Consider the following 27,156-nt stretch of genomic DNA (forward strand, 5'->3'; position numbering starts at 1 on the left):
GGACGACTGAACGGCAGGGTTGCGTTTGACCGACTGAGGAGTCTTTTGCGCACCTGGGGCCTTGGCGCGTAGCGACAGGTGGGAGAAGCTGCGATCAATTGCGGAGGAGTCCACGCTACCATCCTGAAGGACAGATAGGAGGAGGCTAATAACCTCACTTCGGTTCTGGCGATTCTCACAAACGTTGTGAAGAATATCGTTCAATTGGTGTCGGGCATTGCCTTGCAGGGGGCATGAACATCAGACGGAGAAGTGTAGCGACGCCGGCCTTATCCAGCATCTGAACAATCTGTCGCCGCTGTTGCTTTTTCGGTTCTTGATCTTCAGTGGGCTCATCTCGCTGACGACCCTCCATTCCAGGAATACCGGAGATATCGCCAAACTGTGCCATGCGTCTACCGCCAAGGGCTCGTGCCTCTGACAAGTACTCAGGTGGCAAGTTCGCGAGCACCTCCTCTGGCTGTTCTGCAAGAACAGCCTGGCGAAGAGAAGGATCCAAAGTGGCGAAGAAGCTGGCGGTATCCATTTCCTCCGCGTGCGGCTGAGTACCGCCAGCAGCGGCTTGTCGGCGGGCATTTTCACGTTCTTGTCGGCGTCGATCAGCGGCTTCTTGCTGCAATAACTCCTCACGAATCTCCGCAGGCAGGGCTTCGAGGAACTCTTGGTTGATTTCGGTGGGTTCCTCGCCCGCGGCAGCGGCTTGTGACCGCTGTTCCGCAAGCTGTTGCATAATGACCTCCTCCCGGAGTTCTTCTGGCAGCGCTTCAAGGTACTCAGGATCGATTTCGAGGCCAGTAATATCGAGTTGACGGCCACGAATGGTCGTGTGAACTCGTTCTCTAGGCTCAGCAGGCTCGGCCCCAGGCTGAATAGCAGCATCTTCGGGTGCAGAGCCTGTCTGCTGAATATCTTCCATAGGCTCATCGCCTCCAGCGGCTTGCCGCTCGGCTTCCTGCTGCTCCCGCTCGGCCTGTCGTCGAGCGTTCTCTTCCTGCTCTTTGCGCTTACGTTCGCGCTCTTCCTCTTCGCGGGCGATCCGCTCTTGACGTTCTTTCTCCGCCTGCTCCTCCTGAGCCTTCTTACGCTCTTCTTCGAGCTGCTTGCGACGTTGCTTATCTTCTTCCATGGCAGGAGGAACCAGAAGGGCTAGCAACGAGTTCATGACACGCTGGGTCTTCTCAATGTAGGTGCTGCTGAAGAGAATGCGGGCTTCCTCTTGCCAGCGGTTTTTGGTCGTAGACAAGGAAAACTTCACAGCATTATGGGGATCGTCGCGGCCGCGAGGGGGGCTGGTCTGTCCTCGGCTGAGTCCAAACATATCGTTCAGGCGGTTATGAGGCAGGACAGTGCTGCGGTCGACGTGGATATGAATGCCATCTGGGCGAGTGACGACTCCCACACCAGGCTGTGCTTGACCACCACCGATGGCCTGCATGATAGCATTCATGAAGCTCATGGGGCTGTCCATTCCCACGATGCGGCCCTGTCCCCCTTGGGCATCCAGAGGAGGCCAGTTAGTGAAGTCTTCGGGACCTTGTCCACGAATCTGGGTAGCGCCATCCCCGCGGTCGTTGCGCAAGAGCAAGGGGTTTGTACCGTCGTCGTTACCACGTCCTCCAGGAATTTGTGTTCGGTGGACACGGTGGTAAGGTTGGATAGGAACGAGGCCGCCATGGCGACCAGGCATGATTTCAGTGACAGTCGCCCAGGCCGGTCCTGGAGCGCCGCGAAAGCGGTTGGGACCACGAGCTGCCGGAAGTTCGTCTCCTTCCCAGCCCCAAGGTTCGAGTAGATCATCATCTTCAGGACCTGTTAGAGGAAATCTGACACCATTTATGACTAACCCTGTGCCTCCCGCTCCGCGAACATACCTCGCAGCATCGGGGCCACGAAGCCACTCGAGTACCTGCCAAGGCATATCGAACAGGAACACGGGATGGTCAGAGTCATCTGAGTCGTAGAGATGGTACTCACCTTCCATTTCCCCATCGGAGCCATTTTCCATATCATAGTCATCATAATCATCTCCTTCCTCTTCTAGTTCATCCATCTCGTCTCCGTCATCTGTGATACGTCGTGAGTGCCGAAACGAGGATTCGCTGGTGACCGTATGGCCCGCTGATAACTCACCTTCGTCTTCATTCAGTTCGTCAAGGATTTCATCGTGAATATCTCCCCCAAGACCTTGATCGTGAAGATCACCCATGCCGCCTCCTGCGGCATCGTTCAGGGCACGGAATAGATCGTCGATGCGATGGTGACCTTCGGTTTGGCGACTGGATTGATGCATGTCTGCCAAATCATCTTCGAGCTGGTTCATCATCTCATCTTCTTCTTCGTCTTCGGTCATTTCTTCGCTTTCCCACTCGTCCTCTTCGCCGTCTGCGAGGCTGTCATTGTCGTGATCACCAGTTATTTCACCAGCGAACATTTCATCTTCTTCCATGTCAGAGTGGTCGTGCTCGTCGTCATCGTCGTCATCATCGTCATCATCTTCGTCATCTTCATCGATAATGACTTCGACTGCATCCCCGGGAAGACCTTCAATGGGACCGACACCATCGACGTCCTCGTCTTCTTCATCGCTGACCACTTCACCATCGTCCTCGGGGACGTCCTCTTCGTAGTCCATTTCTTCGTCGTACTCGTCATCGTACATCTCATCATCTTCGCCTTCGGACTCTTCCGAGCTGGTCTCCTCTTCATGTCGGGGTTCGAGCATTCCGAGAGTAGAATGACGGAAAAGGTCAGGCGTTTCTTCCCGCTCATCCTCCATGTCAGAGACAGAAGTGGCCGAAGAGATTTCATCGTCATCGACTTCGCCAAGATTCGAGATATCAGATGTTTCACTGAGGAGCACAGCCGTTTGGGTAAGCTTGTTCAGTGGACGGAGGATATACTTGATGACGCGCTTCGACGAGGGGAAATTCAGGTCGATTTCAGCGACAGAGGCAGTCAGCGCTGGGATAAAGTGTTTTTCGAACATTGTCTTCGCCAGCTGTCTTGTTGAGGACGGGAAACCGGCATCCTGAGAGTAAGAGTAGCCACTGAGCATCTTATCAAAGAGATCCGCGAGGCACATCAGTTTGGAGTACTTGGAGTCTAGCGGCTCGGTAGAAGCATTGGCATCCTTGTAGGATCGAAGAGCATGTTCAAGAACGAAACGGCGCACGAAGGTGAGCTCTGGTTCATCTTCTTCATTCCGCTTGTGTTCATTGCGACGGCGGCCGACGCCTCCAAATTCACCAGTTTTCGTGCACAGAGCAACAAGCACCTGCATCGTCCATGTCGAAGTGATACTGCGCTTCTTAAATGCCAGAGACTCATCATGCTCCATAGTACCAATGGGAACCAGTACATTGAGCAGATAATTGAGAATTCCAGAACGAGGCTTCGATGGTGTTGTAGCAAGAGGATCGGCTTTGCGGGAGAAGTTTATGAACTCCACCTTGGTCCGGTTGTACGACGACAGGAGCTCCGTCAAGCACTGGAGAAGGAAGCAGCGGTAGATGTAGATGGGGTGTTCTTCGGCCTTGAATGACGGCTTCTCGCCCTTCTTTGCAGAACGATTAGTCTGCGGCTCGGGTGTGACAGCAGACGTGAATACAGGCTCATTGTCCTCCAGGTTCATGTCGACATCAGTTTGGGGTTGAGATTCGGGATCGCTGTCGAAATTTCCTGATGATTCCGTAGGGGGTTCCTTGTCATCGACGTCCTTGTAAGAGAGGATTTCAGACAACAGATAATGAATCACGCCATCTGGGTTCTCCACCACAGGTGGTTTGAGTTCAGTTGCCTTGGTCTGGTTCTTGTCTTTCTCGTTGTCCTCCGAAGTGGATGGTTCACCCGCTGACTCGGCCTTAGCATCTTCAGGTGCCTTGCCTTGACGAAGACGGGAAGCACGGTCTTTATCGGCCTTCAATCCAAGTACTTGTGAACGCTGGCTAGGATCGTAGCGAACCAACCTCAGCTTTTCGTTGGTCACTTCCACAAAAATCTCGGGGGCCCTGATGACCAGGTGATACATTTGTCGCACGTAACCCTGAGTGTCGAGCTGGCGTGAATTTTTCGACTCAAAGTTGGCGACGATTTCACTCCGCATGATTTGCCGGATGGTGGCTTCGTCCTCGACGATATGTCGCAGAATAAGCATGAACGAACTTTGAAGCTTGTCATTCGAAGCACTGGCCAGCTGCTTGACCATGACGAATAGGCGCTGTAGGTTTCGCTTTTCGCCAAAGCGGGCGGCAATGCTGCGGTGACGAGTAAGGATGACCAGCACGCGGCAGATGGACAGAGCGAGGGTGCTGTCTTTGCCAACGCGGGGAAGGATTTCCACTAACGACTCGAAAAGCTTGGTCTTTTCCTCGAGGGGGACCTTTGGCTCCTCCAGATGAGCAGGGCCCTCGCCACCAGAGTTGGGATTATCGGGAGTTGGCGGAGTCCAATTGATCTGAGGCGGTTTGCAGTCATCCGACAGGAGCTTCTCCAGAATCAAAAGCACATGACCGACCCAGGGAAACTTGTCATCGTCGGAGTTCTCGGGAAGCTTGACGAATCCAAGAAAAGTAGAGAAGCAATCCCGGAGCTCGTCAACAGTTGCGCTGTACATATTCCGGTCCTGAAGAACCAATGCAAGAATGTGGGCGTAAGCAGCAATCTTCTTTCCGGCAGTCTGGAAATTTTCCATTTGCAGAGACACCAGAGATTGAACAAGAGTCTCTCCAATGTCTCGTCGGAAACTCTCAGGCTCAGGGTGTTTTTTGATAGCAGAGTTGATAAGATCGGCCAGCTCGAAGGAAACGTCATGATGCTCATTCAATACGTCCAGACAGCGATCGATGAGATTAGATCTAATCTTCTCGCGCTCCTTGTCCAACGATTCGATAGTAATCAACTGGCGACGAGGGGTAGACTCGGCTGCGGCCGGAGGCTGAGGAGCACTGGCGGGTTCGAGAGGAGGCAAGTGGGAATGAGAGTCCTGGCCGCGACTTTGATTTGACGATCCACTTCGGTCTTCTGCGCTCATGCCTTCATCGTCATGCAGGACATTAGATATGGCGCGGGCAAGACCATCTCGCATGAGGGGATCCATGTCACGCCCATCTTCATGCTCTTGGTTCATAGGATCATCCACAGGTCTTCCGGTAGCCTGGGCCAGAAGCATAGCAAGACCAGAGCGTTCCAAGAAACCACTGTTGAATGGCGTGCCATCTGGACCGACAGGCTCGTCAGCCCCCTCTCCACCAGAAGCAACTTCCGAGGGTCCGGTTTGGATGTCACTAGAAGCCGGGGCGAGTCGTGGGGGTGCCCGGAGCCATTTCTGTGCCTTGCAATATTCCTCAGCATGGGCAACGACATTGTTACAGCGATAGAGGGCTTCTTTGTTAAGCTCGTTATCGAGAAATCCCTTTTCAATAAGATGAGCCGCACGCTCCTTGATAACCACGAATGGCTTGCGTGAAACCTCGGTCAGAACAGGCAGGGTATCCGTTTCATGAGCAGCCCCGGTCTCCCATTCACCGTCCAGCGATGATCGCAGAATATCAACAAGACCCTTAATGATCGCGCTCTCGGACTGGGTCGCAAAGTCGGAGTTCCACATTTCCTGGGCCATTGGAAGAATCTCCATACGGAGATCCACAACGAATTGACCTGGTTGGAAGTGCTCAGGGCTACCACGATCGCGGTCCTGGTGGGTAGACAAGCCTTGGGTCTGACTGGAGTCCACAATACTCTTGCCACCGACAAGCTCGGAAAACAGACCAAGGATGATCTTGATTCCACCATAGGCAGAGGTGAGCTCATCCGGCATTTTCTTGTCGGTATGAGGAGCATATTCGGCTGGCTTGAGAGACTCGATCTCACGCATGAACATGTCGCTGATCTCCTTCAAAACATTCAATCCGTTTTGTCGCTTAAATGCTACCAAGACGAGAGTAAGGTAGTTCGACTGAGGGCGATCGGTTGCAATCTCGTAAAGCAGGTGCGAGAACGAGGAAAGAGTGACGATGAGATATGCAAATCGATGCTTCGGGCTGTCGCACTGGTTGGCAGCGGGCACCTGAAGCTGGCGAAGAACGGACTCGGCGATAGCATTGGCCACCGTGCTGGCGTTCTGCTTTGCCTTTTGGTCAGAAGTTGGCCGTCTCTTGCCAATGAGACCAAGTCCTAGATTGTGGAAGAAACCAGTGACCGAGGATGGCAGAGAGCTCAACAAGTAACGAAGAGTCTGAACATTCTTGAAAGCTGCGGACTTCTCGTCTTCCTTGGTCTCGTCGTTTTCATTATCTTGAGGTGCGGGAGTTTTTCCACCTTCGGGTGCACCAGAGCTCTCGCGTTGGATACCACCAAGAGGGTCGGAAGAGCCCTGGGAGGGTTCGGTGGATTTCTTCGCAGGAGCTTTCGTAGAGTGAACCCATTTCTCGGGGATGTTCTTCTCGAGCATGATCTCTTCCCACACGCATGCTGCTTGAAGATTGCCAAGAGAGGCAATCAAATTGCAGTACCGGTCCGCAAGGTTGACCTGGGAGAAAGGAACAGCATTCTGAGCTGAGCGAGTCTGGTAAAGCGGCATTGCGAAAATCTCGCGAAGGAGATCCGTGAGGATCAGAACGGCGTTGAGGTGCTTGGCGAAGAATGTACCCTGCTCAGTAGCCGGTGAAGGTTCCGGAGCCCGCTCCTTGGGATTCGTTGGTCTAGTCAATGCAGTGAAAAATCCAGTCGAGCTGGGAGACGTGGAAAAGAGGGCGAGGTTATCCACTGCGAGTTGTGCGCGGTGCATCAGAGATGGGATGATGAGGTGTGGCTTCGTCTCGGATAGCATGTGTACAAGCACCGTGAGCTCCTGATTGGCATCGGTGTTGTGGAAATCGAACGACATGCTTTGTAGAGTCGCGTAATCAAGCACGAACTCCGACCCTCCAGCCTGGATAAACGCTGTGCAGTTGGGTTGGTTCTCAAAAAAGGCGCCAAGGAACCTGATCGCAGGGAATACGTAGTCAGTCACAGTAAGACCATGCTCGTCGAGATCTCTCGGCTCAAAGCTAGCATCCGGTGAAGGAAGCAGCCCGCTCAGGTCACCGAGAACGAGCTTCCCACCATTAGGAAGCGATGTAGCATTTAGATGAGGCACTCCGAGCGAGGCAGGATCGGTCACTGGCATATCGACATTTTGACCAATACTCCGGAAGAGAGACGAAATATCTCCAGCGAGGACAGTCTGTCCCTGCGCATCCTCGATCCACAATTTGGTGCCCATTCCCAATTCCCAGGCCTTGGCTCTGCCAAGCATATTGACGCGAGCAGCCATGACAATAACAGCAGACATGATGGATGTCTTCAAAGCAGGGTGGTGACGGACAAGTTCATCAAAGGTCGTACCAAGGTTTCGAATCAGGTTGGGGTCGTCCTTCAGGCACTTGATATGCTCTGGGTTCTCAAAAATCTCAAAGAAGCTCTCCAACGCGTCGGATGACTGGAACAGATCCAATCCAGAAGAGTTCAAGCAGATAGCTCCAAAGGCCGCAGGGATACAGGCCAAGGCATCGGCGGCAGCAATGATACCTGGGGCGAGGGAAGTATTGCGAGGTCTCACGATAGCATACTCGCGGCCCTCTTTTTTCTCTTGCGCGGGAGTAGATTCAGCCGCGGTCGGAGATGATGCGGATGGCGCCGTTTCAGCATTCGCGTCCTCAGACTCCACAGTAGGTGGCTTCTCTTCAGCCTGAAGCTCACGGCCCATCACGGCTGCAAGAAGGCTCTTACTAAGACCTGCTTCAGCGATGACCGCATAGCTGGTGGGTTCATTGTGAATGAAGCTGCTCAGAATGTTCACGGCATTACTCCAGACGTGCGAGCCGAAGATACGTGCATTCTCGAACACCAGTCTCAGCGAGGTCAGGAGTTGAGGGGAGTCAATGAGGTTTCGCAAGACACGGTCAAACCCTCCGCCATTGTGCTGCATTATGTGGTTGACAAAGCGGAACATCCACCGCAAGGTTTGCTGCTGGAAATAAGGGATTTGGTAATCGATCGAAGGGTTCTTGTACCGATCAGGGAACCCGGCTCCGTTCGAAACATTTTCAAACGCAGTCTTAGTCTCAAAATCAATCAAATCAGAAATTGCATCAAACCCCTTTGCTGTTGTGAGCGTGGCCAGAGCATCTCGAACGGCATGAACAAATGTGTCCAGGAACTCCATAATGCGAGAATAAACCCGGCGGGCTTTGTCGGTTCGAAGTGTAAGAATATCAACGAACATGGGGATCAGACCAGCCGCAACCAGGGTCTCTGGCGTACGTGAGCTTGAGCTGGGGAGGGTCCGCAAGAGAGCAAGCAGGGCATCGCGCCATTCGTCGTGGTATGAATCATCGGTACCATCGTTCTCTGTGCCCAGCTCATTGACAACTTTACGGGTGAGAAACATCAGAACGCCATGGTTGACGTTAACACTCAAGGCGCCACAAACATCGACGGCACGAGATTTGTGCTTTGCCAGGGCATCAAGTGCTTGGATTGCCAACGTTTGCAGGGTCCGCGAGACAGCCAAGTCGCCACTAGCACCGAGGTGAACCAACTCAGCAAGTTGGTACGTCAATTGAAGACGCTTTGATTGTTCCAAATCATACTGAAGAATCTTCTGCTGGAACGCAGACTCGGTTTGGACATACGCCAAGTTTGTCACAGCAAGAACACGGATCGAGAGGATCTGCTCTCGTGTCTCCCGCGACCCGGACAAGGCTTGGGCAACGCGAACCTTTTGGAGCAGTTCGTACTTCGACTCCAAGGGCAAGTGTGGCACGTTTGTTGCGAGAATATCCTCGGCCTTTCCAGCAGAGATCTTGGCATGCGGAAGGTCCAAAATTTTGCCGCTGCGTGAAGGCTCCTCGGCCTTGCCACCTGTAATTGGTGCAGGTGCTGGGGTCTCGTCCCCATTGGGAGCCCGGCTTGAACGTGGAGTGGGATGAGTTGTACTCCGACGCAGCGGCGTAGGCGTAGATGGGGCATAGGGGCCCTGTTCACCTTGGCCAAATTCAGAGGTTGTCCTGGTATGTTCCGTGTTCCCGGAAGGATAGTAGAGAACGCGGACATTTCCCCATTCTTCCCAGCCTTGGTCATCGCGCACAAGAGAGACGAGCTCGTTTGCATTCAGCTTGGTCGAAGGAGCTTTGTCCTTCCCCTTAGCCCCGACGGCGGGAGATGCAGGGGTTGGAGTTTTGGTCGTGACAAATGGGCGAGGGAATGGCGCGGCAATCTTTTGCATCTTCTCAAGATCGATGTTGTAATGCGTGGCCAGCATGTTCTGCGCATGAGTGCCCCGTTGGCGGGAGTGGTAGCGCTGTGCCAGACACAGAGCCAGACGAAGGGTGCATTCGAGAAGTGAGAGTGAGGTAGTGTTCAAAAGATCACCAAGCCGCTCGCTGCTGCTGTAAAGGCTGCGGTTGCCACATTTCTCCAGGAGCAGGCGCGAGAAGTTCAAGATCGCCTCCAGTAGCTCTCGGTCTCCCTGAGGTCCGTACCCCAGCGCATTCAGCTTGGCGTCGATGCCCTCCGCGGGGGCCTTGCTGGGATCGGCAGCATATGATTCCGCCAGAACAGTCCGACCGAATGATTGAGTCTGGGGGCCGATGTTTAAGAAGTATTTGTGGATAACGGTAGCCAGAATGCCATCGAAGCGGTCGAGAACAGTGATCCAGTGGTAGAGGTCGCCGCGAGGGAAGGGCCACAAGCGAGGGAACGAGTTGAGGTGTGCAGGAAGCTCGGGGACTGGAAGACTCGTCGTTTTGCCGATGAATTCTTCAAGGAAAGGCGACTAGAATGAGAAAGAAAAATTTTAGTCAGTATGCTCTTGGATGAGACTTGATCGGGGAACAGCAAACTTACAATCGTAGCCTCATGCTTTTGGCTAGCCGCCTTCTTAATTCTCCCCATGTTGACGATCAGCGAGACAGCCAACCATGAGGAGGTGTTGAAAAACCAGGAGTGTGGTCTCCTCGAGGGTGGAGTGGGGAGGTCGAGACGACCGGGTCGCGGAGCAAGCGCGAGAGTGCCTTATGACGTTTTTGGTCCTCTTCTCCAGCAGCGCAGAAAAATGAGTCCACTTGACGTCGAAGCACTCGTGCTTTTCCTGTCGGAAGGGTGGTTGGAAGGTGGTTCGGAGTCGGTAGAATCAGGCAAAATCGATCATCCACGTCAGATCGAGCTTTGCGGATCGGCGACAGCTCGAGCTGGATGGATGGTGAGAGGTCGGCGGATGTGAGGCGTCAAAACTGACAGGGAAAACGGGTGCAGGTCGTTTAGCCCTGAAGCTGTGACAATCGAAAACGAAGGTATCAAAATGATTGAGAAGGAAATGCGAAAGGTGGATGGAGTGGGAAGAGGGGGAGTTTGCAGGGAAGAAAGGTGAAAGGAAAGAAGATTCGTGAACCTGACTGAGCTGTCTAGGCCGGCAGTAGTTGGGCGGAGCGGCCCTGGCTGATTCCCCGCTGAGGCGGTCAGGCGCTAAGGCAGCGTCAACTTACCGGAAGTATCCATCAAACTGGCGGAAGGGGAATGAAGAAGAACGAGGTACCGCTCAGAGTAAATTGAGGTGGTGTGTAGTCTACTCAAGAACCAGGGCATACTCGCAAACATTTCTATTCCGACCAGAACACTCGTGGAGGTTCCTACAATGCCTTAGTACAACTTGTACACAAAGAATACAACTACAATTACACTCTACGAATCCCCTGTATTTCAGTTATACAGTGCACGAGTCACAATTGTGCAATTGAGTAAAAATTGAAATATCAAGAGAAAGTACATAGAGAAAATACACAGGAGAAAGAATAGAACTATTGCGACCTGAACGATCTTGTCCCGGTATTCGGCCCTAGCTCAGAAAGATTGTCACGAGTATCTGGTCTTGGGCAGCTCTCCATCCCACTGGATCTTCATGACCGAGGGATATGGGGAGAAGCTGCTTTGTTCCACGTCCATATACATGGTGATCCCGCCGAGCGCCTTGATCTTCTTCAGCTGTCCCTGGGGGCCCGGGGCTCGACGAAGATTCTTCAATTGTCCCACCACTCGAAGCATGGTCGGCAGTGCCACCTGGCATACCCCGAGGCCGAGGCATTGGTGTGGGCCAAGCCCAAAATGAATATACTCATCCAAGTTCCGGTCCAAGCGAACTTTTTCGGGGTCGGGGAAGGCTTTGGCGTCGTGACTTGCGGCCACCTGTGTGGAAACCTTGGTTAGATCCATGGATGCTGCATAGTGTGAAAAAGGAGCCCAATTTACCAGGTTGCAGTAGATCTGCTGGCCGGTCTTCAGAGTGACCTTCTCCCCGTTATCGTCGAAGGCTGTTGGCTTTGCGACTTCTCGCGGCAGTGCCACTGAAGATCGGATACGTGCGCCTTCCATGAAGCTATAAAGGTGTGAGCACAAGATTATTTAGGGAACTCAATCAGTAAAGCCAAAAGAACTTACTATCTCAGAAGGAGATCATTCGACTCAGGAGTATCCTCCTTTGACAGTCGCTGGATCTCGGCAAGGTGGGCAGCATTTTCTTTCTCCAAATAGAAATCTAGACATTGTATAAACAGCTGTGCCTGGTTGGCGACCATAGAGCTGGCCGAGGGAAGGATATGCGTCCAGACAATTTCCTTGGCAGGCAATCCACTGTCCAACAGGCGCTGAATCATGTGAACTCCGTAGTCACTCAACGCATCGTGTCGGTGAAGACGATTCACAATATTGGCAATGAACCCAGCCTTATCAACAAGCTCGACGTTGGCCATGACCAGCTCGCCAAGCTGCTGTGCAACACTGCGAGAAGCTTGTCCGAGCTGGAACGACTTTGCGACATCCACATCATAGAAAATACACGTGAACACCAAGGCCATGATCTGGTAAAGCTCCATCTCAGTGAAAATACCTCGGGGGTTTGACTCGGTTTTCAACGGGAGTGAAAACACATGGGCGCAAAAGTTGATCTGTGCAAGGTTGGACACATCGCGCGCAATGTCGACCTGGTTGACCCCGGCGATCTTGTACGAATGTTTCCCGAGGAGCTTCAGCGTAATTTCTTCATAGAACGATTGAACTTGAGACTCCCACTCGTCCCGGTACAGAGCGTGGCCGATCATTTTCCGGGACGCTGCATTTGGCGGACGGTCCCCTGACAGCATAAAGTCTCGACCGTACGGGTGGGCATCGCGGTGTAGAATGAACTCAAGCTTCTTTCCCCATGTCACTTTGAAGACATCTGGGTTTTCGAGGATTGACTTGCAGGCAGCGTGGGAGTTGATGAGGCGGGGGATCTGCCGGTAGCTGGGTCGATCAAAGCTGTACGTGCTGCCGAGGCCAAGGCTGGTCAAGATCTTCTTGTTTTCTTGAGGCACCACCATTGGAAAGTGCGCATAGACCGAGTCTCCACGGAAGTGGTTGGGGAATGCCCTCAAAACCAGCTTGTAGAAACAATGGCCCTGGTCCACCGAGGCATCGCAGTTGATCTCGTTGTAAGCCCAGTTAGTGAGATGCTTAGGAGTGAAATCAACAGTATAGAAGCGATCTCCGCGAACTAGGGCAACAGCATCGGAAAGAATTGCCCGTGAAATGGTGTAATTGGTGCAGAGGCCACTACCCGGTGACATCGGCTCCTTGGCATCTTCCACGATGATTCCAGGATACAACTCGACAAGATCAGGGTGTTCGTAGAGATGCTTGAGTTGATCGACGATATACGGGTCCGAGTTGATTTCCTCAAAAGACTTGTATGGAGTAAGATTGAAGAAATTGCGGAACTCGTTGAGTGTTGCCAGATTCCAGGACCGGGCCTGCTTCATGCCAAGGACTTCGATGCTTTTGAAGACAGTGGGCACATTAGAGGCACCGAATGCTCCAGCGACATCCTCAACACTCTCTTCGAAGATTCTGACCAGGTCGTCATCGCTGAATGTACCATCTGCGGTACGCTGCAGCTTGGCAAATGGACGTTCAACAGGGTCAGTAGGAAGAGATGCCTCCCATCGTCCAAGGCCCATAGTGAACTGTTGCAGCGTAATGTTGTTGGGATCTTGGTCAGTGAACAACTCTTTGTACAGATCCTCTGACCATTTCTGATCGCGAGCAGACACGCATGAGTGCCAGCGGTAGACCAGATTGAACTCCGCGGACACTTGGTTTCCAGTGGCTTGTCCGGCAGCATCACTGAGCAGACCATCCTTCATCTCCGATCGGGGATCCAAACTCCAGGTGCTGTCAGTGCGGTTCAGATCAAGGATGGTTCGAACGTAATCTTTCAAGATTATGTTGACATAGAGGCCGCAAGTGACCAGGCGTGCTGTCTGAAAAAGGTCATTGTCCCACGTAGCGTATGCTGGGGCGTTGGTTTCATCGGGCTTGGTGAATCGGCCGCCTTCATTGATCTCTGCCAGCTGTGTGACAACATAGTTGTGGAAGCGATTAAACATGATAAGCATCACACCAACTCCAGGGGGAAAGCCCAGAATTCGCTTGGTGGAAAAGCAGTCAGGTTTCAGTTTTCCATCCTTAAAAGTCCTGACCGTGTTTTGTTCCTCCTGGTTGTTACCATACAGAGGCGCCAAATCCAAATATGAGGAAGTCTGCGAAATTGAACTGTCCCCCCTGTCGGTCTGGAATAAGTCTGCCGGTTGTCAGTCCCGTCGGGTATCCACGATGCCAGGTATCATGCAGGTTCGGTTTGACTGGCTCAACCCCACTTACCGTGAATGATAATAGACGCAAGATAGAAAAGAATACTGGAGATCTTGTTTGGATGCTCCTTGAAAGTCTTCCGGGCTAGAAGGCTATCAAAAAGCGTCTCTGGCTCTGGAAGAGCAGCCGGCTGGGCAGTTCTTGGTCTGACAGATCGAGCGTATGGAGTTCCTGCTGCTCCAAGCTTCGGCCAGAAGACATTCTGGAGCAAGTTAGTTAGGTATTCTGTCTCGTCAAGGATTTTCTCATACATTTCCAGATCCATCGGCTTTGCGATACCTAGAATCACGGTCAAGATACCTATTCACAATCATCGAGGTAAGTATTCGTTCACGAAATTCTGAGTGAGTAGACAAGTTGAACGCACGAGATTGGCGGGTGTTCCAAGTCCTTCCATAGCATATTGAGGAAAGTATTCGTCAACTCCTTGCCATTCCGGGATGTCGCAGGAAGTTCGGCCGCAAGCTATATTGCATGAGTAACGTGTCACCAAGACCAGTCTCATGAATTCGCAAACCTGAATAACTCTCTCCATGACATAGTCTCTGTCATTGACAGGCTCGCCTGTCACCGCACTCTTAGCAACATCGACAAGTGTCTTCATATCTTTCAGGTCGATATGCCCGAGATCTTTGGCGAGTCCGGTCGCCTTTTTGTTTAGGACGTAGGTACCATCGCCAGTTTCAGTAGGCAAAGGCCTCAAAGATGCTTCAACGACCTTTTCAATTTTTTTAATTGGATTCCCATCGCCGTTGGTGTTATCGGTCATGATGACGTGGGTATTTTGATTTATACAAAATGAAACCAACGGGCTACTCAAGCTGTAGGCCCAGATATTAGCTCGGCACATGTGGCTCTCGAAGAAAGAAAATCCCGAGACCGTGAATAACCCAAGACATATGTTCATTCGGCGCGAGGATATTTCCACGGGCATGGGAGGAAGAAGCCATCGTCTTACCAATTCAAAAGCAATGACCCCAAAGAAGAGGACTGGGGTCTTCAAGTTGGTCAGGTGTCCGAAGACTAGTAGTAACGTACCAAAAAAATATAATGGGTTTGGATTGGTCGTGAGGTAAATGATCAGGTGCACGGTGAGCAGTTTAAAGAAAATTATCCTCCAAGAGAGCCAGCCGGAGCGTATTGGAGCAGTTATAGGCTTTCAGCGGAGTAATCCGAGGCCATGCGAACGGGGCAATCTACGGCTGAACAACACAGCCGTAGCGACTCCATATTTTGTAGAGACTTTGCTGAATTCGGTGATAGTCTGTCATCTAGCGCCACAACCCTAACCACCCAGCTGTGCGCCTCGGACTCTGCATGGGAAAAGACAGACGACGAGCGGCCCACCGCAATGTGAGCTATGGGGCACTCCTTATTCGTGCGTCGAATTGCATTTGAGGACGGGAAAACTGTCTTCCTCCATTTTCCACGAAACCATATGAAGTAGATTTCTGTGCAATGTCGAGACTCCGTGAAGACTCATACCAGCATAAACCTACAATACGAGCTGGCTGTATCCGGGCACCCCGTCGCAACGAATCCCGGAAGATGCGTGTGGCAGGGTTGTAAATGGATTTCGCCCGGGTATTGGCGCAGTGACAGATCGGCTTACCCAGTAGCGTTCTCCGAACAATTTGAACGGCTGCACTTGGCCCCGCTCTTGTTATCTAGGCACTTCACAATGCATTATTGTCTGGTTGCTCCGAGCACATGGACTGCATAGATCTACGTGTCAGGAATTGAGAATCTGCATGCGGCGCTCCATGTGTTCGAGATCTGGCCAGAGGCGGATCAGAGAAGTGTTGATTCGGGTTTTGATTGGCGACGCTGTTCGGCCAGTCTAACCGACGCCGCACAACTGCGCCATTTGGTCAAGTAAGCTGAGACCAGGCCGGGGCACCTGCAAATGCAAACAGGCAACGAACTGTGTGTTTTGGTCTGCATGACTCCCTGGTTACTGCTGGCGCAAGCGCTAAAATGGGGCGGTTTCGCTCCTCGGGTCCGACTTTATGAAAGATTGTTTTCCGGCGTTTGCGCCCATTCAGCTTTTCGAGCTGGATCGCTTATGAGCTTGAAGGTGCAGCTGAAGAGGATTGCGGAATTGGCTGGGTTATCCTTGGCGTAAGATGGGCGAATGACAAGATTGACAATGGCATATGGAGCTGATGGACGGCCCGTTTTGGCGTGCTGAGTGCATATTCGTGGAAGGGCGGAAACCGGGAGATCAGCTGCACCATACCATGTACCTGACGGTGGTAATAATGAATTTGAGATGATTGACTGCCTTGTGGATTACATTCCTCCACTCTGTAGGAATTTGGCATTGAGCACGGTAGCACGTAGCACATCGCTGTTTCCTGTAACCAAGGCTGCCTTTCTGCCTCAGGCGCTAGTGCCACGTGATGTCAACCGAGGTCTTCCGGCACGACCAATCGATCAGCGTGAACAATCTCTTGGTGCTTCGTGTGATCTCAACAAGCTCATCCGGGCCTCAAAACGCCAGGACTCTCTAAAGTCTTATATTTCCAGGCTACTCCATACACAATGGCGTCCAAAATCACGCTCACCGTGGAACCACGGGGTATGTATTCACAGCTGCTATGCTATCGAGAACCCCAAGCTTTAAGGGACACTCCCAACAAGTCATCAGGCGCTGACAATGAATAGGCAAGTCCATTCGTAGGCTCCCCAAGCAGCTCACAATTGCTCTCAATGCATCTGGCGAGGATCTCCACAACATGCTGGCTGAGGTCTCCGGATCCTCTGTCCACCGCCTGCGCATCACCAAGGGAAGTGACCGCAGCGTGGTCCCCAATTCCAAGGGCACCACCATCGATGAGACTGGCCTCCGCGAGTCGAGCGTCATTCATATCAAGGACTTGGGTGCGTACTATTGGGACAATGCATTGCCAGCGGAGCATGTCACAGAAGTCAGCACCCCGCAGCTCTCGAAACATTGTCTAACAAACACCTCCAACAGGACCCCAGATCGCCTGGCGTACCGTCTTCATTATCGAGTACCTTGGCCCTCTCCTGATCCCCGCGCTTTTCCTCTTCCCCCTCCGTCCGCTGCTGTACTTCAACTTCGACAAGCTCCCAGACCCCTCCGACACGCAACTCCTGGTCTGCGCTCTCCTTACCCTGCATTTCCTGAAACGTGAGTATGAGACCGTCTTTGTGCACCGCTTCAGCAATGCCACCATGCCTGCCCGGAACATCTTCAAGAACAGCGCTCACTACTGGGCCCTGGCTGGTTTCAACATCGCCTACTGGGTCTTCCGTCCTGACGCCGCAGCTGCCTCTGCTGAACCCAATACGGCCCTCGTGTACGCTGGTCTTGCCCTGTTCGCTTTCGGCGAGTTCTTCAACTTCAATGCTCACCTGATTCTGCGTGATCTCCGTCGTCCCGGCACTACTGAGCGTGGTATTCCTCGGGGCTTTGGTTTCAACCTGGTTACCTGCCCTAACTATATGTTCGAGATCCTTGCTTGGCTGGGCATCTACCTGGTTAGCCAGTTGAACTGGAGCGTCATCATCTTCACTCTGGTCGGTGGTCTGCAGATGTGGAGCTGGGCCTGGAAGAAGGAGATTCGCTACCGCAAGGACTTTGGCGACAAGTACAAGAAGAAGCGCACCGTCCTGCTGGCTGGTCTCTGCTAAGTGGTTTCACCTCTTGACTCGGAAACCACGCGTGGAAGATGGGCTAATGTCCACTGCGCTGCCGAGGAACCTACATACAACAACAGTCAACTCGACTTTTGTTCGGACAATCTTACTCGATATCAAAATTAAACGTTTTTAGTATTCTTGCGCGGGATTTCGTAAAAAGTCCACTGCTGGTATTGAGAATTCAATGTTATCTCTGCGAGAGCGAAGTGATGAAGCATGTATTCCGTTAGTGAACATAGAAGAAATAATGACCATGTTTCCTTTAAAACGACCCGACGCTCGCCCATGATAGTAGTAGAGCACCTCGCTATGTGTAGTAGGCTCCCGAGAAGAACAAAGACGCCTGTAAATCCGAAACCAAAAGCAAGAATAATGCACTGCGCCCTTGTTAGGATAATTATTGGAAGCGCTCTCAAGAATTCATAGTTTTCCTCTGCCAAAGCATGTAATACGGTTCCAGCTCGACACAGTTCTCCTCTTTGCCGTCGCATCGTGGAAATCGGATAATGAGATCGCCGTCTGTGTAGCTGCCGTCTGTAACTGCGCCTGGTGAGTCTTTACTGTAGGCATTCAGGACGCGTTGCGGTACTAGGGCTGTTCGAGAAAGAACTGTTGGGTGCCACTGCATGATATGGTCCTAAAGGAAGTCAGTGAGTGGGAATTCTATGATCCATTTTTTCCCTTGAACAAAGGGTGTCTTACAAGTCCATGAACCTCCGCCTTCGCGAAGTTATACTGTCGATAGAGAGGGTCGAACCAGAGGTCCAAAAAGAACCGAGCAAAATCGCCATTCTTCAAGACGAAGCTTCCAGGACACAAGTCTTCACTATCCTGCGAGATAATCAAGTCCACGTCTTCCTCTTTGAGATGTCCGAGCGTCTTGATGATGCTATCTGGTGGGACAACGGGTAGCTCCTTCATCATCAACGACTCGAGCTGGCTCCGGTCCAGCAGATGTGATTCCAGTGACTTGGTCGGGTTCATGATGAGGGCGTGGGGGCTCAGGTGAAAGAAGTATTTTGAGCGGGGGTGCTTGGCCATGGCATGTCGAACAGCAGGGAGCAAAGCCCAGCTTCGAGGAAAGCCGCCTACAGCTTCCTCATAGTCGGACGTGCTGGCGAAGAAGTTCGTATAACCTGTAAACAGCGTTAGCATACTTCGAATGAGAACAATGCAAAATTCTAATCCTACCATGTCTCTTCGCGTAGTCTTCCCGATTAGCCACGATTTTCTTGATATAGCTCTCACTGAGCGCATTCCGATCGAAAACAGTGACGATCACCACCCCAGCCGTGCCACCCGGCGCCACGGCATATGACGAGCTGGAAGAAGTGAGATGAGAGAAGAGGTATAGTATGGCAGCGATCGCGGTTGCGATGATTGCGATAGTCTTCAGCTGCTTCTTGCGGTGGTACGGCAATCGAGTCGCTCGCGCACCGGGGAGAGGATGGGAGCTCTTCCGCGGAGGTAATGCGAATTGCATGGCGAGGGATAGCTCCCAACGCTGTGTTGCTGGGCAGGGACGCGATAGGGCTGAGGAGCTCAAACCATGATCTGATGATCGCGAAAGAAGTGTACTCGAGAAGTTTGTCCGCTGCACGGGTGCGAGTGAGGTTCCAGTGTTTTGAGGTTCGACGGGTTCTGTTCTGGCCTCCTCACATCTCCGAATGCGGGTGGCCTTTGCACGCGCATTCCAGCGGCTTTCCATCACCCACCAACACTGCCCGTTTCGAGTTAGTACTCAATAACGACAGATATGGCATGTATTGGGCTCAATTGAATCCAATTTCCGTATGTTTGGTCACGGAGTTAGTTGCCGGATCATCATTCAAGCACTTCTCTGCTTTGTACAGATATATAATGTAGCTGCTGAGCAAAGGACCACCGTCATCTCGAATTTGGCAAGACCGCGCACATCGCGATTACAAAGCAGTTTACAAATATGTATTGCGATATGTTCCAGAAGAAGCACTCAACAGTGAAATGAAACAGTGCAATGAGTTCTTGGGAGTGCTACCTTTAATGACCTGAGATTCAACCATGTTGCGATTAAAACAATTCTGGAACACTCAAGGTTGGTGCCAGTAGCTTTGACATCGATGTGTACCAAGGGCAACTGCGTTGCATCATTGGCCAATAATAGATTGGACAGACAAAATGCAGATGATATTGGAGTATAAATATACAGTAAATCTAATAGGCAAGCCCAGCAGGTTCACCCTCATGCGAAGCCTTCGCATCGCATTGTCCAACGGAGAGGAGCTCGTAGCACTGGGGTGAGTCGGCATAAAAGAGATGCTCAAATAGCGTCAACGGGTTCGTCGCGATAATGGTACAGTAGTAGAAGCGCCCGTCCGTATATGCCCTGGGCAGTGCAAGACACCAACCAAAAAAATTAAACATCCTCCCCAGGTATCTTAATCAAATCGATATTTTCGCGATCACAGAGGCAGTGATTCAAGAGACTCCTGTGATACCTTCTGGGGGTCGGCCTGACCCTTGCGGCGAGGCGTCGTAGCAGACTTGATGTTGAGTCGCTCCTCGATCGTCGCTTGAATCTCCTCCTCCTTATCCTTAATCCACTCCTCAAAAGTCTTCGGCTCCGGGAGACCCATGGCCTTTCGCTGTTTATGGAACCGCTCCTGGATTTTGGGAGTCTGCATCACTTGCCACCGAAGTCGCCATCCGAACATGCCGAGCTCTCTGATGCGGGATGGTGAATTGCCCAGGAGGTAGTTGTCGAGACCTCCTTCCTTCTGAATTGTGCGCAGAGCTTTGCGTGTTACCTTGATGAAGAGGTGTTCGTCGAGAGCATCGCTGTAGATCTTCTTCCGGCGGACGTTGGGCTTCCAGCTTCGGCGCGTCTTGCCCTCGTTGCGACCATCGGAGATTTTGTTACCGAAACGAATCATAGCACCGCCGTACAGACCAGTGTCGGCCTGCTTGTACCACTGCTTCGGACCATAGGGATAGGGTGGGATGTGATCGGGGAGCGGTTTGTTGGCCTTGGGTGCCAATGTCGTGGAGAACGAACGCTTTGGAGTCGACACAGAGAGGTTGCGGAAGGCCACGGATAGAGAAAAAGGAGCCGCCATGGCGGACCGAGTCTGGATGCCTGCCATTTAGGGGCGACTTCACTTGGCGAGCATCACGGCGAGAGAAGCGTGCTCGTCGAGTTGCGGGAAGAATTTGGGAGGCGGCTGACCGCCTTTGGCGCGGCGCCGTGACTGGCGTAGATCCCTTGCTCGCGAATTTCGGCCAGAAGCATACGGAGCAAACTGACCCATCGCATACCTTCCTTCAGCTATCTGCCTGTGGTCGTTCGAGCTCGTCCTTGATTTCGGCACACCCGAATTAACCTATTGTCTCTCCTCTTCCCTACACCTGTGGCTACGAGGCCGCATTTTGCAACCATGGTCCAGATCAGTGAGGTTAAGGGCAACTCGCGCGAGAACAGGACTGCTGCGCACACCCACATTCGCGGGTTGGGCTTGCGCTCTGATGGAAATTCTGAAATTACCGGCGATGGATTTGTTGGGCAAGCAACTGCCCGAGAGGTGAGCGACACCATTTCCTTGATTGGGGAAGTAGCTGTGACTGACGATTCTATCTTCCCCAACAGGCATGCGGCGTCGTAGTCGATCTGATCAAGGCCAAGAAGATGGCCGGCCGGGCTGTCCTGCTCGCTGGTGGCCCCGGCACCGGAAAGACCGCGCTTGCGCTCGCCGTATCACAGGAGCTGGGAACGAAAGTGCCTTTCTGCCCCATTGTCGGCAGTGAGATTTACTCTGCGGAGGTCAAGAAGACAGAGGCGTTGATGGAAAACTTCCGGAGGGCAATTGGTACGCGATGCGCCCATGGGGCATACCTTTAGAAGGAATATCAAGCTAACAGAAACTAGGCCTGCGTGTTCGTGAAACCAAGGAGGTGTACGAGGGTGAGGTGACCGAGCTCACCCCCGAGGAAACCGAGAACCCATTGGGCGGGTACGGTCGTACAATCAGCCACTTGCTTATTGGCCTTAAGTCGGCCAAGGGTAGCAAGAAGCTGCGACTGGATCCTAGCATATACGAGGCCATCCAGAAGGAGCGCGTGACCGTTGGAGATGTCATCTACATTGAGGCCAACACCGGCGCATGCAAGCGCGTCGGCCGCTCCGACGCATACGCGACCGAGTTCGACCTGGAGGCTGAGGAGTATGTGCCCGTTCCCAAGGGTGATGTGCACAAGAAGAAGGAGATTGTACAGGATGTGACCCTTCACGACTTGGATATGGCCAATGCCAGGCCGCAGGGTGGACAGGATGTGATGAGCATGATGGGCCAGCTGATGAAGCCCAAGAAGACCGAGATCACCGACAAGCTGCGACAAGAGATCAACAAGGTTGTCAACCGGTATATTGACCAGGGCGTTGCTGAGCTTGTTCCTGGTGTTCTTTTCATTGATGAAGTAAGTTGAACCATCTACCTATAACCCTGTCTCGGATCCATTGCGGGCCTGATCTAACATCTCACCAGGTCCACATGCTCGACATTGAGTGCTTCACATATCTGAACCGCGCTTTGGAGTCTACCATCTCTCCTATCGTTATCCTTGCCTCTAACCGTGGCCACACTGTGATTCGCGGCACCGAAGACATCAGCGCTGCCCACGGCATCCCTCCCGACCTGCTTGCCCGCCTCCTCATTATTCCCACCAATCCTTACTCCCCCGAAGAGATCAAGACCATTATCCGACTCCGCGTCAAGACTGAAGGCTTGAACATTACCGATCCCGCGCTGGACAAGGTTGCCGAGCATGGCAGCAAGGTTAGCCTGCGGTATGCCTTGCAGCTGCTAACCCCGGCTAGCATCATCGCTCGCGTCAACGGACATCTCAGTGGTATTGAGGCGGCCGACGTTGCTGAGTGCGAAGATCTGTTCCTGGACGCTAAGCGCAGTGCTCAGATCGTCAACCAGGACAGTGACAAATTCCTTCTCTAGATGGTTTCGTCATCTTTGAGCATATCAAGGGAAAAGTGAAAAGAGGGAGTTCATGATCTGTCATGTGTACCATGGGGGTATCTTTTTGTTTATTGAAAGGCGAATTTTGTTTTTGTAGGCCTGATTTTACGCTAATGCTACAATTACCTGATGTTACCGATATGGCCATCTTAGCTGGCCGTTTCAAGTAGAGTTGCCAGGCACCCCGGGGTATCTGCTGATCATCCGTGTGCCTGCAGGACGCATTTAAGTGCCATATTCTCCGGGAACACTGAGAGCAACCTATTGGGCCACCGTGTCGATCCTAGTGAGTAATAAGTACAAAGACTAGTTATCGCTTCTCGATCTCTTGAGTGGCATGGCGATGTAACCCGAAACCCCGGCCTCGGTCGGGATCACGTGTGGGACCTTAATCGTCATCCTCCCCAGCCTCCGATTCATCGTCTCATAGCATTCTCTCTTGATTTCAAGATTCGACAGCAGCAGCGAAGCATTACCCCACACGATCACAGAACTTCATTTAGCTACACGTGGCAGCTCTCCCAGCAGACCTCTCGACCTGTCGCCACTTGCCCCAACAGATCCGCATCCCATCAGTCCATCCCCCAGATAACGGTGGAGCCTGCGGTCGAAGCCAACACCACAACGTGAAACTGTTGCCAACGCACTCTTCTTCTTGAACTACAATACTCCTCAGAATACCGTTACCAAGATGTCGAACCCCCTGGACACGGATGCGGGCTCGGAGATGTTCGCTAGCTACGAGAATGAGCTCAAACTCGTACAAGCCGATCTCAACCAGAAGCTGGACCAGATCGCCGAAGCCACCGGCGAACAGCGCAAGAATGCCATCCGACAGGCGGAGCAGGTCCTAGACGAGGCAACAGAGCTGGTGAGTTCACCGCAGAAACCCAGACAAACCGCAAAACTCCCCGAAACCCCGCAGAGCGTCCAAGGACCCCAAAGGCCCGAGCCAGTCCGCTAACTAAATCAAACGTACAGCTCGATCAAATGCGCATGGAGAAGCAAAATATCCCCTCAGCCTCTCGTTCGAAAGTCAACCAGCGTTTCCGAAACTATTCCTCCGACATTGACGAAATCAAGCGCAAGATGAAGACCCTCTCGGATGACCGTAAAGCACTCTTCGGCGACCGATACACCGACGATCCGCAAGACGAGCATCTCGAGCAGCGCCAACAACTTCTTTCCGGTACAGAGCGGCTAGAGCGCAGCTCCGCCAGACTGCAGGACAGCCAGCGGATGGCTCTGGAGACCGAGGATATTGGACGTGGCGTGCTGGGCGATCTGTATGTCCAGCGACAGACAATCCAACACACGCGCGAAAATCTTCACCAGAGCGAGGGTTATGTCGATACCAGCATCAAGACTTTGAGGGGCATGGCCCGTAGGTACAGTGCCCTTATGTCCCCTTTATACATTATATTGCAGGATGACTGACTTCTCACAGGATGGCTACAAATCGGATAATCACCATCGCTATCATTACAGTTCTCGTGCTTCTCATTATTGCCGTCATCTGGAGCAAATTCCATTAGCGTTGCGGTGTTCTCTGGCGTTCTCATTTTGGCACTGTCTTTCTGCCGTTCTTTTGGATATTCTACGGTAGAATTTATTTCTGGCAATGATTAGGGCTATCATCTCTTTCAATACACTCATGACGCGGTAATTGATCATTGGATACCATGTTACATTCATGGATCCGTTGCATCAGATTCAAGCAATTCTGCAAAAGTAAACGAGGCAAGAAGTGTGTATGCAGCGTATAATGTACTACTTATCACAGGAAGTCGAAGCCTGTAAAATGCTATCGAAGGGGTATCATGCAAAAACTAACCAAGCACTCGATCATCGACCATCTCCAAAGAGGTCAATCCATGATCCTCATAGCTCCAAAAACGGCATTCAAAATAACACCAACGAAAACCGCAACACCCTTCCTCCAGCTCCAAACCCCCTCCTCCCGTCTCAGCCACATGGCACAACCAACCGGCCAAAAGAACCCCATCACAGCACCCCACAGCATATCGTCCATTGCGCTTCGAGATCCAGATCCTAGAGCACCATCATCTTCAGCGCCACTCCCTCCTATATCCCCGCCGCCAAAGTTCATAGTCCCACTGCCCTCGTCCATCCATCGATCTTCCAGATCACGCAGTTCCTCGCCGGAGGGCATAGTATCCGGGGTTCTGGAGACAGAGTGGACAGCGAGAAATTGTGAGCGAAGAGCTGTTACTTCAGAGGGAGTAAATCCAGCCGAGAGGAGACGGTCAAAGCCGCGCGGGGCAGGGGTTGTTGTAGGTGGTGGTGATGGCCGGCGCGGCTGCTGATTTTGGGACGTGGATCCCTGTCCGCTCGAAGGAAAAAGAGAAGATCCATGTTTAGGACCAAGTTTCACTTCAACATCCTTTTGCTTTTGTAGAAGGATAGTCGAGGCCGTGGAGGCTTCGGTAGCGAGATCCGTTTCCGAGAGCGCAATGTCTCCGATCGAGCAGTGGATGTATATCCTAGGTCGGGTATCGCGGACCGCTTGTTTGCCTTTATTCTTACTCCCTCCATTTCCATTCCCAGAGTCATCTTCAGAGTCATCTGCAGGGCGTGGAGAACGTGTCGGTGAAGGTGCGAGTTTGAGGAAGGCCGTAAGAGCGGTTGTATCGTCCAATCCACGACCGGCGTAGATAAGGCGGAGTCGATGAGAAGACAAATCCGAGGGTAGTTTCTCCCGAATAAGTTGTTTTAGGCCGGCGCCTGTGGTTGTTTGTGGTTCTGGGACGTCTAAAGGGAGGTCGGGGATTGACGCGGAGAAGCGGACTGTGATGAGGAGGGCCTCAGCCGGGGTGCTGTTCCCCGGTTTGGGGGTGAGAAACGCCGACGATGCCATAGTCGCTGGGTCTACCCTTGTCGGATCATGAGGGATCTGTGAGGATCCCTGGAAACGTAAGGTACCTGCGTTGACTACGGGAGATACATTGGAGTGCTCGGCTTGGCCGAGGCTCGTCCATCATGTGACGTAAGCGCCCGCATCCCCGAAGTGGCATCGTATTCGTTTAGTGCTGGTATTGTCGTCTCTATTTTTTTAGATGGGATGAATTTTAGAATAGACGTCTCCAAATTACTATGCATTATGGGGTGTGGATGCATAACCGTATCACTACATATCGGCCGTACTAAGGGCTCAGGGGAGGTCGGGTTATTGGTGTTGCTGTTTCATGAAATGACTGATATCCAGGAATGACTAGTCATATACAGTCTTTAGCCAGATATCGGAACTTCTTTATTTTCGTGTGCTGAATGCTCTCCGTCATCTTGGAGCCATGAATGGCAGGTGGTTATAGCGATATAACTGGTGGGACGGGCACGGAGAGCTTAAGTCATTTAAGAGTAGTGTTTAGACCGCGGCGCTTTGACCCCATTTCAATTTTGTCCATTGGACTAGTTTAGACATTGTACAATAGTGTAACATCTGAGTTGCGAAGTTCCGCCGGTTTAGCATCGATGGAAAAGCGACAACCCAAGCAAGAACCCTTGGTGAGAGCTCTAAAACATATTCGACACTGAATCCCGTATCTTTCCTAGAGAAAGCCGGTATGCCTTGTCGATTCGAACAAAAGGAAAGTGGAGTAAAAATATCGACAGCATATCAAGCGTATCTACTCGACCGAAAGAGCGGCCACAAATCCCAGGAAACCGTATAAAAACGCCGCCCGATGCACCGTGAAGGATGACGCGAAAAATCGAAGGGAAATATCGTAGAAAGAGCGATTAAACCATGAATGATTCTCCGCAGCCGCATTCCTCCTCTGGGGTGATTGTTAATATTTCGATGGAAACGGTATGCACTTTCCCGGGGAAAACTCACTGATGTTGGGGTTGCGGAAAACGAATCTCCTGCTCAGTTTATCCTCATGCCAGTCCATTTCACTACCAATGATACTGAATAGAGCCTTGCTGTCGATCAGAACCTTCACACCATCCTGCTCTACAACCTCGTCAAATTTGCCCGGCTTCTCGACATATTCGAGGTGGTAGGCAAGACCCGAACAGCCACGGTTTTTGACACCAACCCGGATATATTTCGGTTCCGGTTGGTCCATGAGCTTGCGAAGCTGCTGAGTAGCAATGGGAGTCAATTTCATGGCAGCCTTTCTTGGCCGGAGAGGTCGACGAGGCTTCGGGGAAGTCTTGGGAGGAGCAGTCGAAGCGGGCTTGGACTTCTGCGCCTCACCCTCGCGTAGGCTGGTCCGAGAGGACTCTGATTGCGACGCAGTTTGGCTTGATTCTGAAGGGAGGGGGAATTCCGCCGAGATGGAGGTGTCCGCACCCCCAGTGCTCCGAGGCGGCGGGAAAGACGAAGGGAGGGTGTGCGGGCGGTAGGCGGTAGCGGTTTGCATGTCACGCTTGGAAGATTGGTAGGCATTTCCGTATGAAGAGAAAGAGCGCAGAGCGTAGCAGCGTTGTCCCGCCGAAGGCTTGAGGTACCGGAGCAGTGTGGCGGATGATGTCACCGGGCGCTGCATAGTGGTGCAGAAACTCATAATGAAAAGGGAGCGGTAGGTGGTTTGAGTAAGATCGAAGAGACAATTATGCACGCATGAGAACGCTGGCTCGAGGCAATGTGGTGGTTATTGAAGATGGAGGGAGGAAAGTCATGGATGAACAAACCGTTCGCTTCTCCGGTGACTTCGGGGGCTTAAGTAAGGCGGTTGCATGATGCCGACCGGGCCAATCAGAGGCCAGGTGTTTCTACACATGCGGTGGCGCCACT

General features: G+C 52.3%; 9 protein-coding genes across 9 annotated transcripts; 3 read left to right on the forward strand and 6 right to left on the reverse strand.

Annotated features, from left to right (window-relative positions):
- Positions 1 to 175: 175 nt before the first annotated feature.
- Positions 176 to 9,933, reverse strand: N7532_003114 (uncharacterized protein; the record flags this gene model as incomplete). Its single annotated transcript, XM_056615608.1, has 2 exons — positions 176 to 9,814; positions 9,886 to 9,933. The coding sequence occupies 2 exons, from the start codon at positions 9,931 to 9,933 to the stop codon at positions 176 to 178; spliced, it is 9,687 nt and encodes a 3,228-aa protein (XP_056475965.1).
- A 957-nt stretch (positions 9,934 to 10,890) lies between these two features.
- N7532_003115 (peroxidase/cytochrome P450 family protein) lies at positions 10,891 to 14,491 on the reverse strand (the record flags this gene model as incomplete). The annotated part of the gene is made up of 6 exons (XM_056615609.1): positions 10,891 to 11,410; positions 11,473 to 13,651; positions 13,732 to 13,924; positions 13,974 to 14,022; positions 14,090 to 14,187; positions 14,240 to 14,491. 6 exons carry the CDS (start codon positions 14,489 to 14,491, stop codon positions 10,891 to 10,893), a joined length of 3,291 nt encoding a protein of 1,096 aa, XP_056475966.1.
- Positions 14,492 to 16,266: 1,775 nt separating this feature from the next.
- N7532_003116 (trans-2-enoyl-CoA reductase (NADPH) TSC13) lies at positions 16,267 to 17,382 on the forward strand (the record flags this gene model as incomplete). Its single annotated transcript, XM_056615610.1, has 3 exons — positions 16,267 to 16,303; positions 16,390 to 16,605; positions 16,703 to 17,382. The coding sequence occupies 3 exons, from the start codon at positions 16,267 to 16,269 to the stop codon at positions 17,380 to 17,382; spliced, it is 933 nt and encodes a 310-aa protein (XP_056475967.1).
- A 672-nt stretch (positions 17,383 to 18,054) lies between these two features.
- N7532_003117 (putative alpha-1,6-mannosyltransferase subunit) lies at positions 18,055 to 19,099 on the reverse strand (the record flags this gene model as incomplete). Its single annotated transcript, XM_056615611.1, has 2 exons — positions 18,055 to 18,527; positions 18,583 to 19,099. 2 exons carry the CDS (start codon positions 19,097 to 19,099, stop codon positions 18,055 to 18,057), a joined length of 990 nt encoding a protein of 329 aa, XP_056475968.1.
- A 733-nt stretch (positions 19,100 to 19,832) lies between these two features.
- N7532_003118 (mitochondrial 54S ribosomal protein bL28m) lies at positions 19,833 to 20,513 on the reverse strand (the record flags this gene model as incomplete). Its single annotated transcript, XM_056615612.1, has 1 exon — positions 19,833 to 20,513. One exon carries the CDS (start codon positions 20,511 to 20,513, stop codon positions 19,833 to 19,835), a length of 681 nt encoding a protein of 226 aa, XP_056475969.1.
- Positions 20,514 to 20,804: 291 nt separating this feature from the next.
- On the forward strand, positions 20,805 to 22,373 carry rvb1 (RuvB family ATP-dependent DNA helicase pontin; the record flags this gene model as incomplete). The annotated part of the gene is made up of 4 exons (XM_056615613.1): positions 20,805 to 20,948; positions 21,014 to 21,233; positions 21,293 to 21,840; positions 21,909 to 22,373. 4 exons carry the CDS (start codon positions 20,805 to 20,807, stop codon positions 22,371 to 22,373), a joined length of 1,377 nt encoding a protein of 458 aa, XP_056475970.1.
- Positions 22,374 to 23,085: 712 nt separating this feature from the next.
- On the forward strand, positions 23,086 to 23,929 carry N7532_003120 (v-SNARE protein VTI1; the record flags this gene model as incomplete). Its single annotated transcript, XM_056615614.1, has 3 exons — positions 23,086 to 23,265; positions 23,376 to 23,782; positions 23,842 to 23,929. 3 exons carry the CDS (start codon positions 23,086 to 23,088, stop codon positions 23,927 to 23,929), a joined length of 675 nt encoding a protein of 224 aa, XP_056475971.1.
- Positions 23,930 to 24,261: 332 nt separating this feature from the next.
- Positions 24,262 to 25,272, reverse strand: N7532_003121 (DSC3 family protein; the record flags this gene model as incomplete). Its single annotated transcript, XM_056615615.1, has 1 exon — positions 24,262 to 25,272. One exon carries the CDS (start codon positions 25,270 to 25,272, stop codon positions 24,262 to 24,264), a length of 1,011 nt encoding a protein of 336 aa, XP_056475972.1.
- Positions 25,273 to 26,153: 881 nt separating this feature from the next.
- On the reverse strand, positions 26,154 to 26,926 carry isa1 (Fe-binding Fe/S cluster assembly protein ISA1; the record flags this gene model as incomplete). The annotated part of the gene is made up of 2 exons (XM_056615616.1): positions 26,154 to 26,191; positions 26,251 to 26,926. 2 exons carry the CDS (start codon positions 26,924 to 26,926, stop codon positions 26,154 to 26,156), a joined length of 714 nt encoding a protein of 237 aa, XP_056475973.1.
- Positions 26,927 to 27,156: the final 230 nt, after the last annotated feature.

This window comes from Penicillium argentinense, assembly GCF_028826775.1.
Source record: "Penicillium argentinense strain IBT 30761 chromosome Unknown utg000004l_segment0_segment0, whole genome shotgun sequence".
NCBI classification, from domain to species: Eukaryota; Fungi; Ascomycota; class Eurotiomycetes; order Eurotiales; family Aspergillaceae; genus Penicillium; species Penicillium argentinense.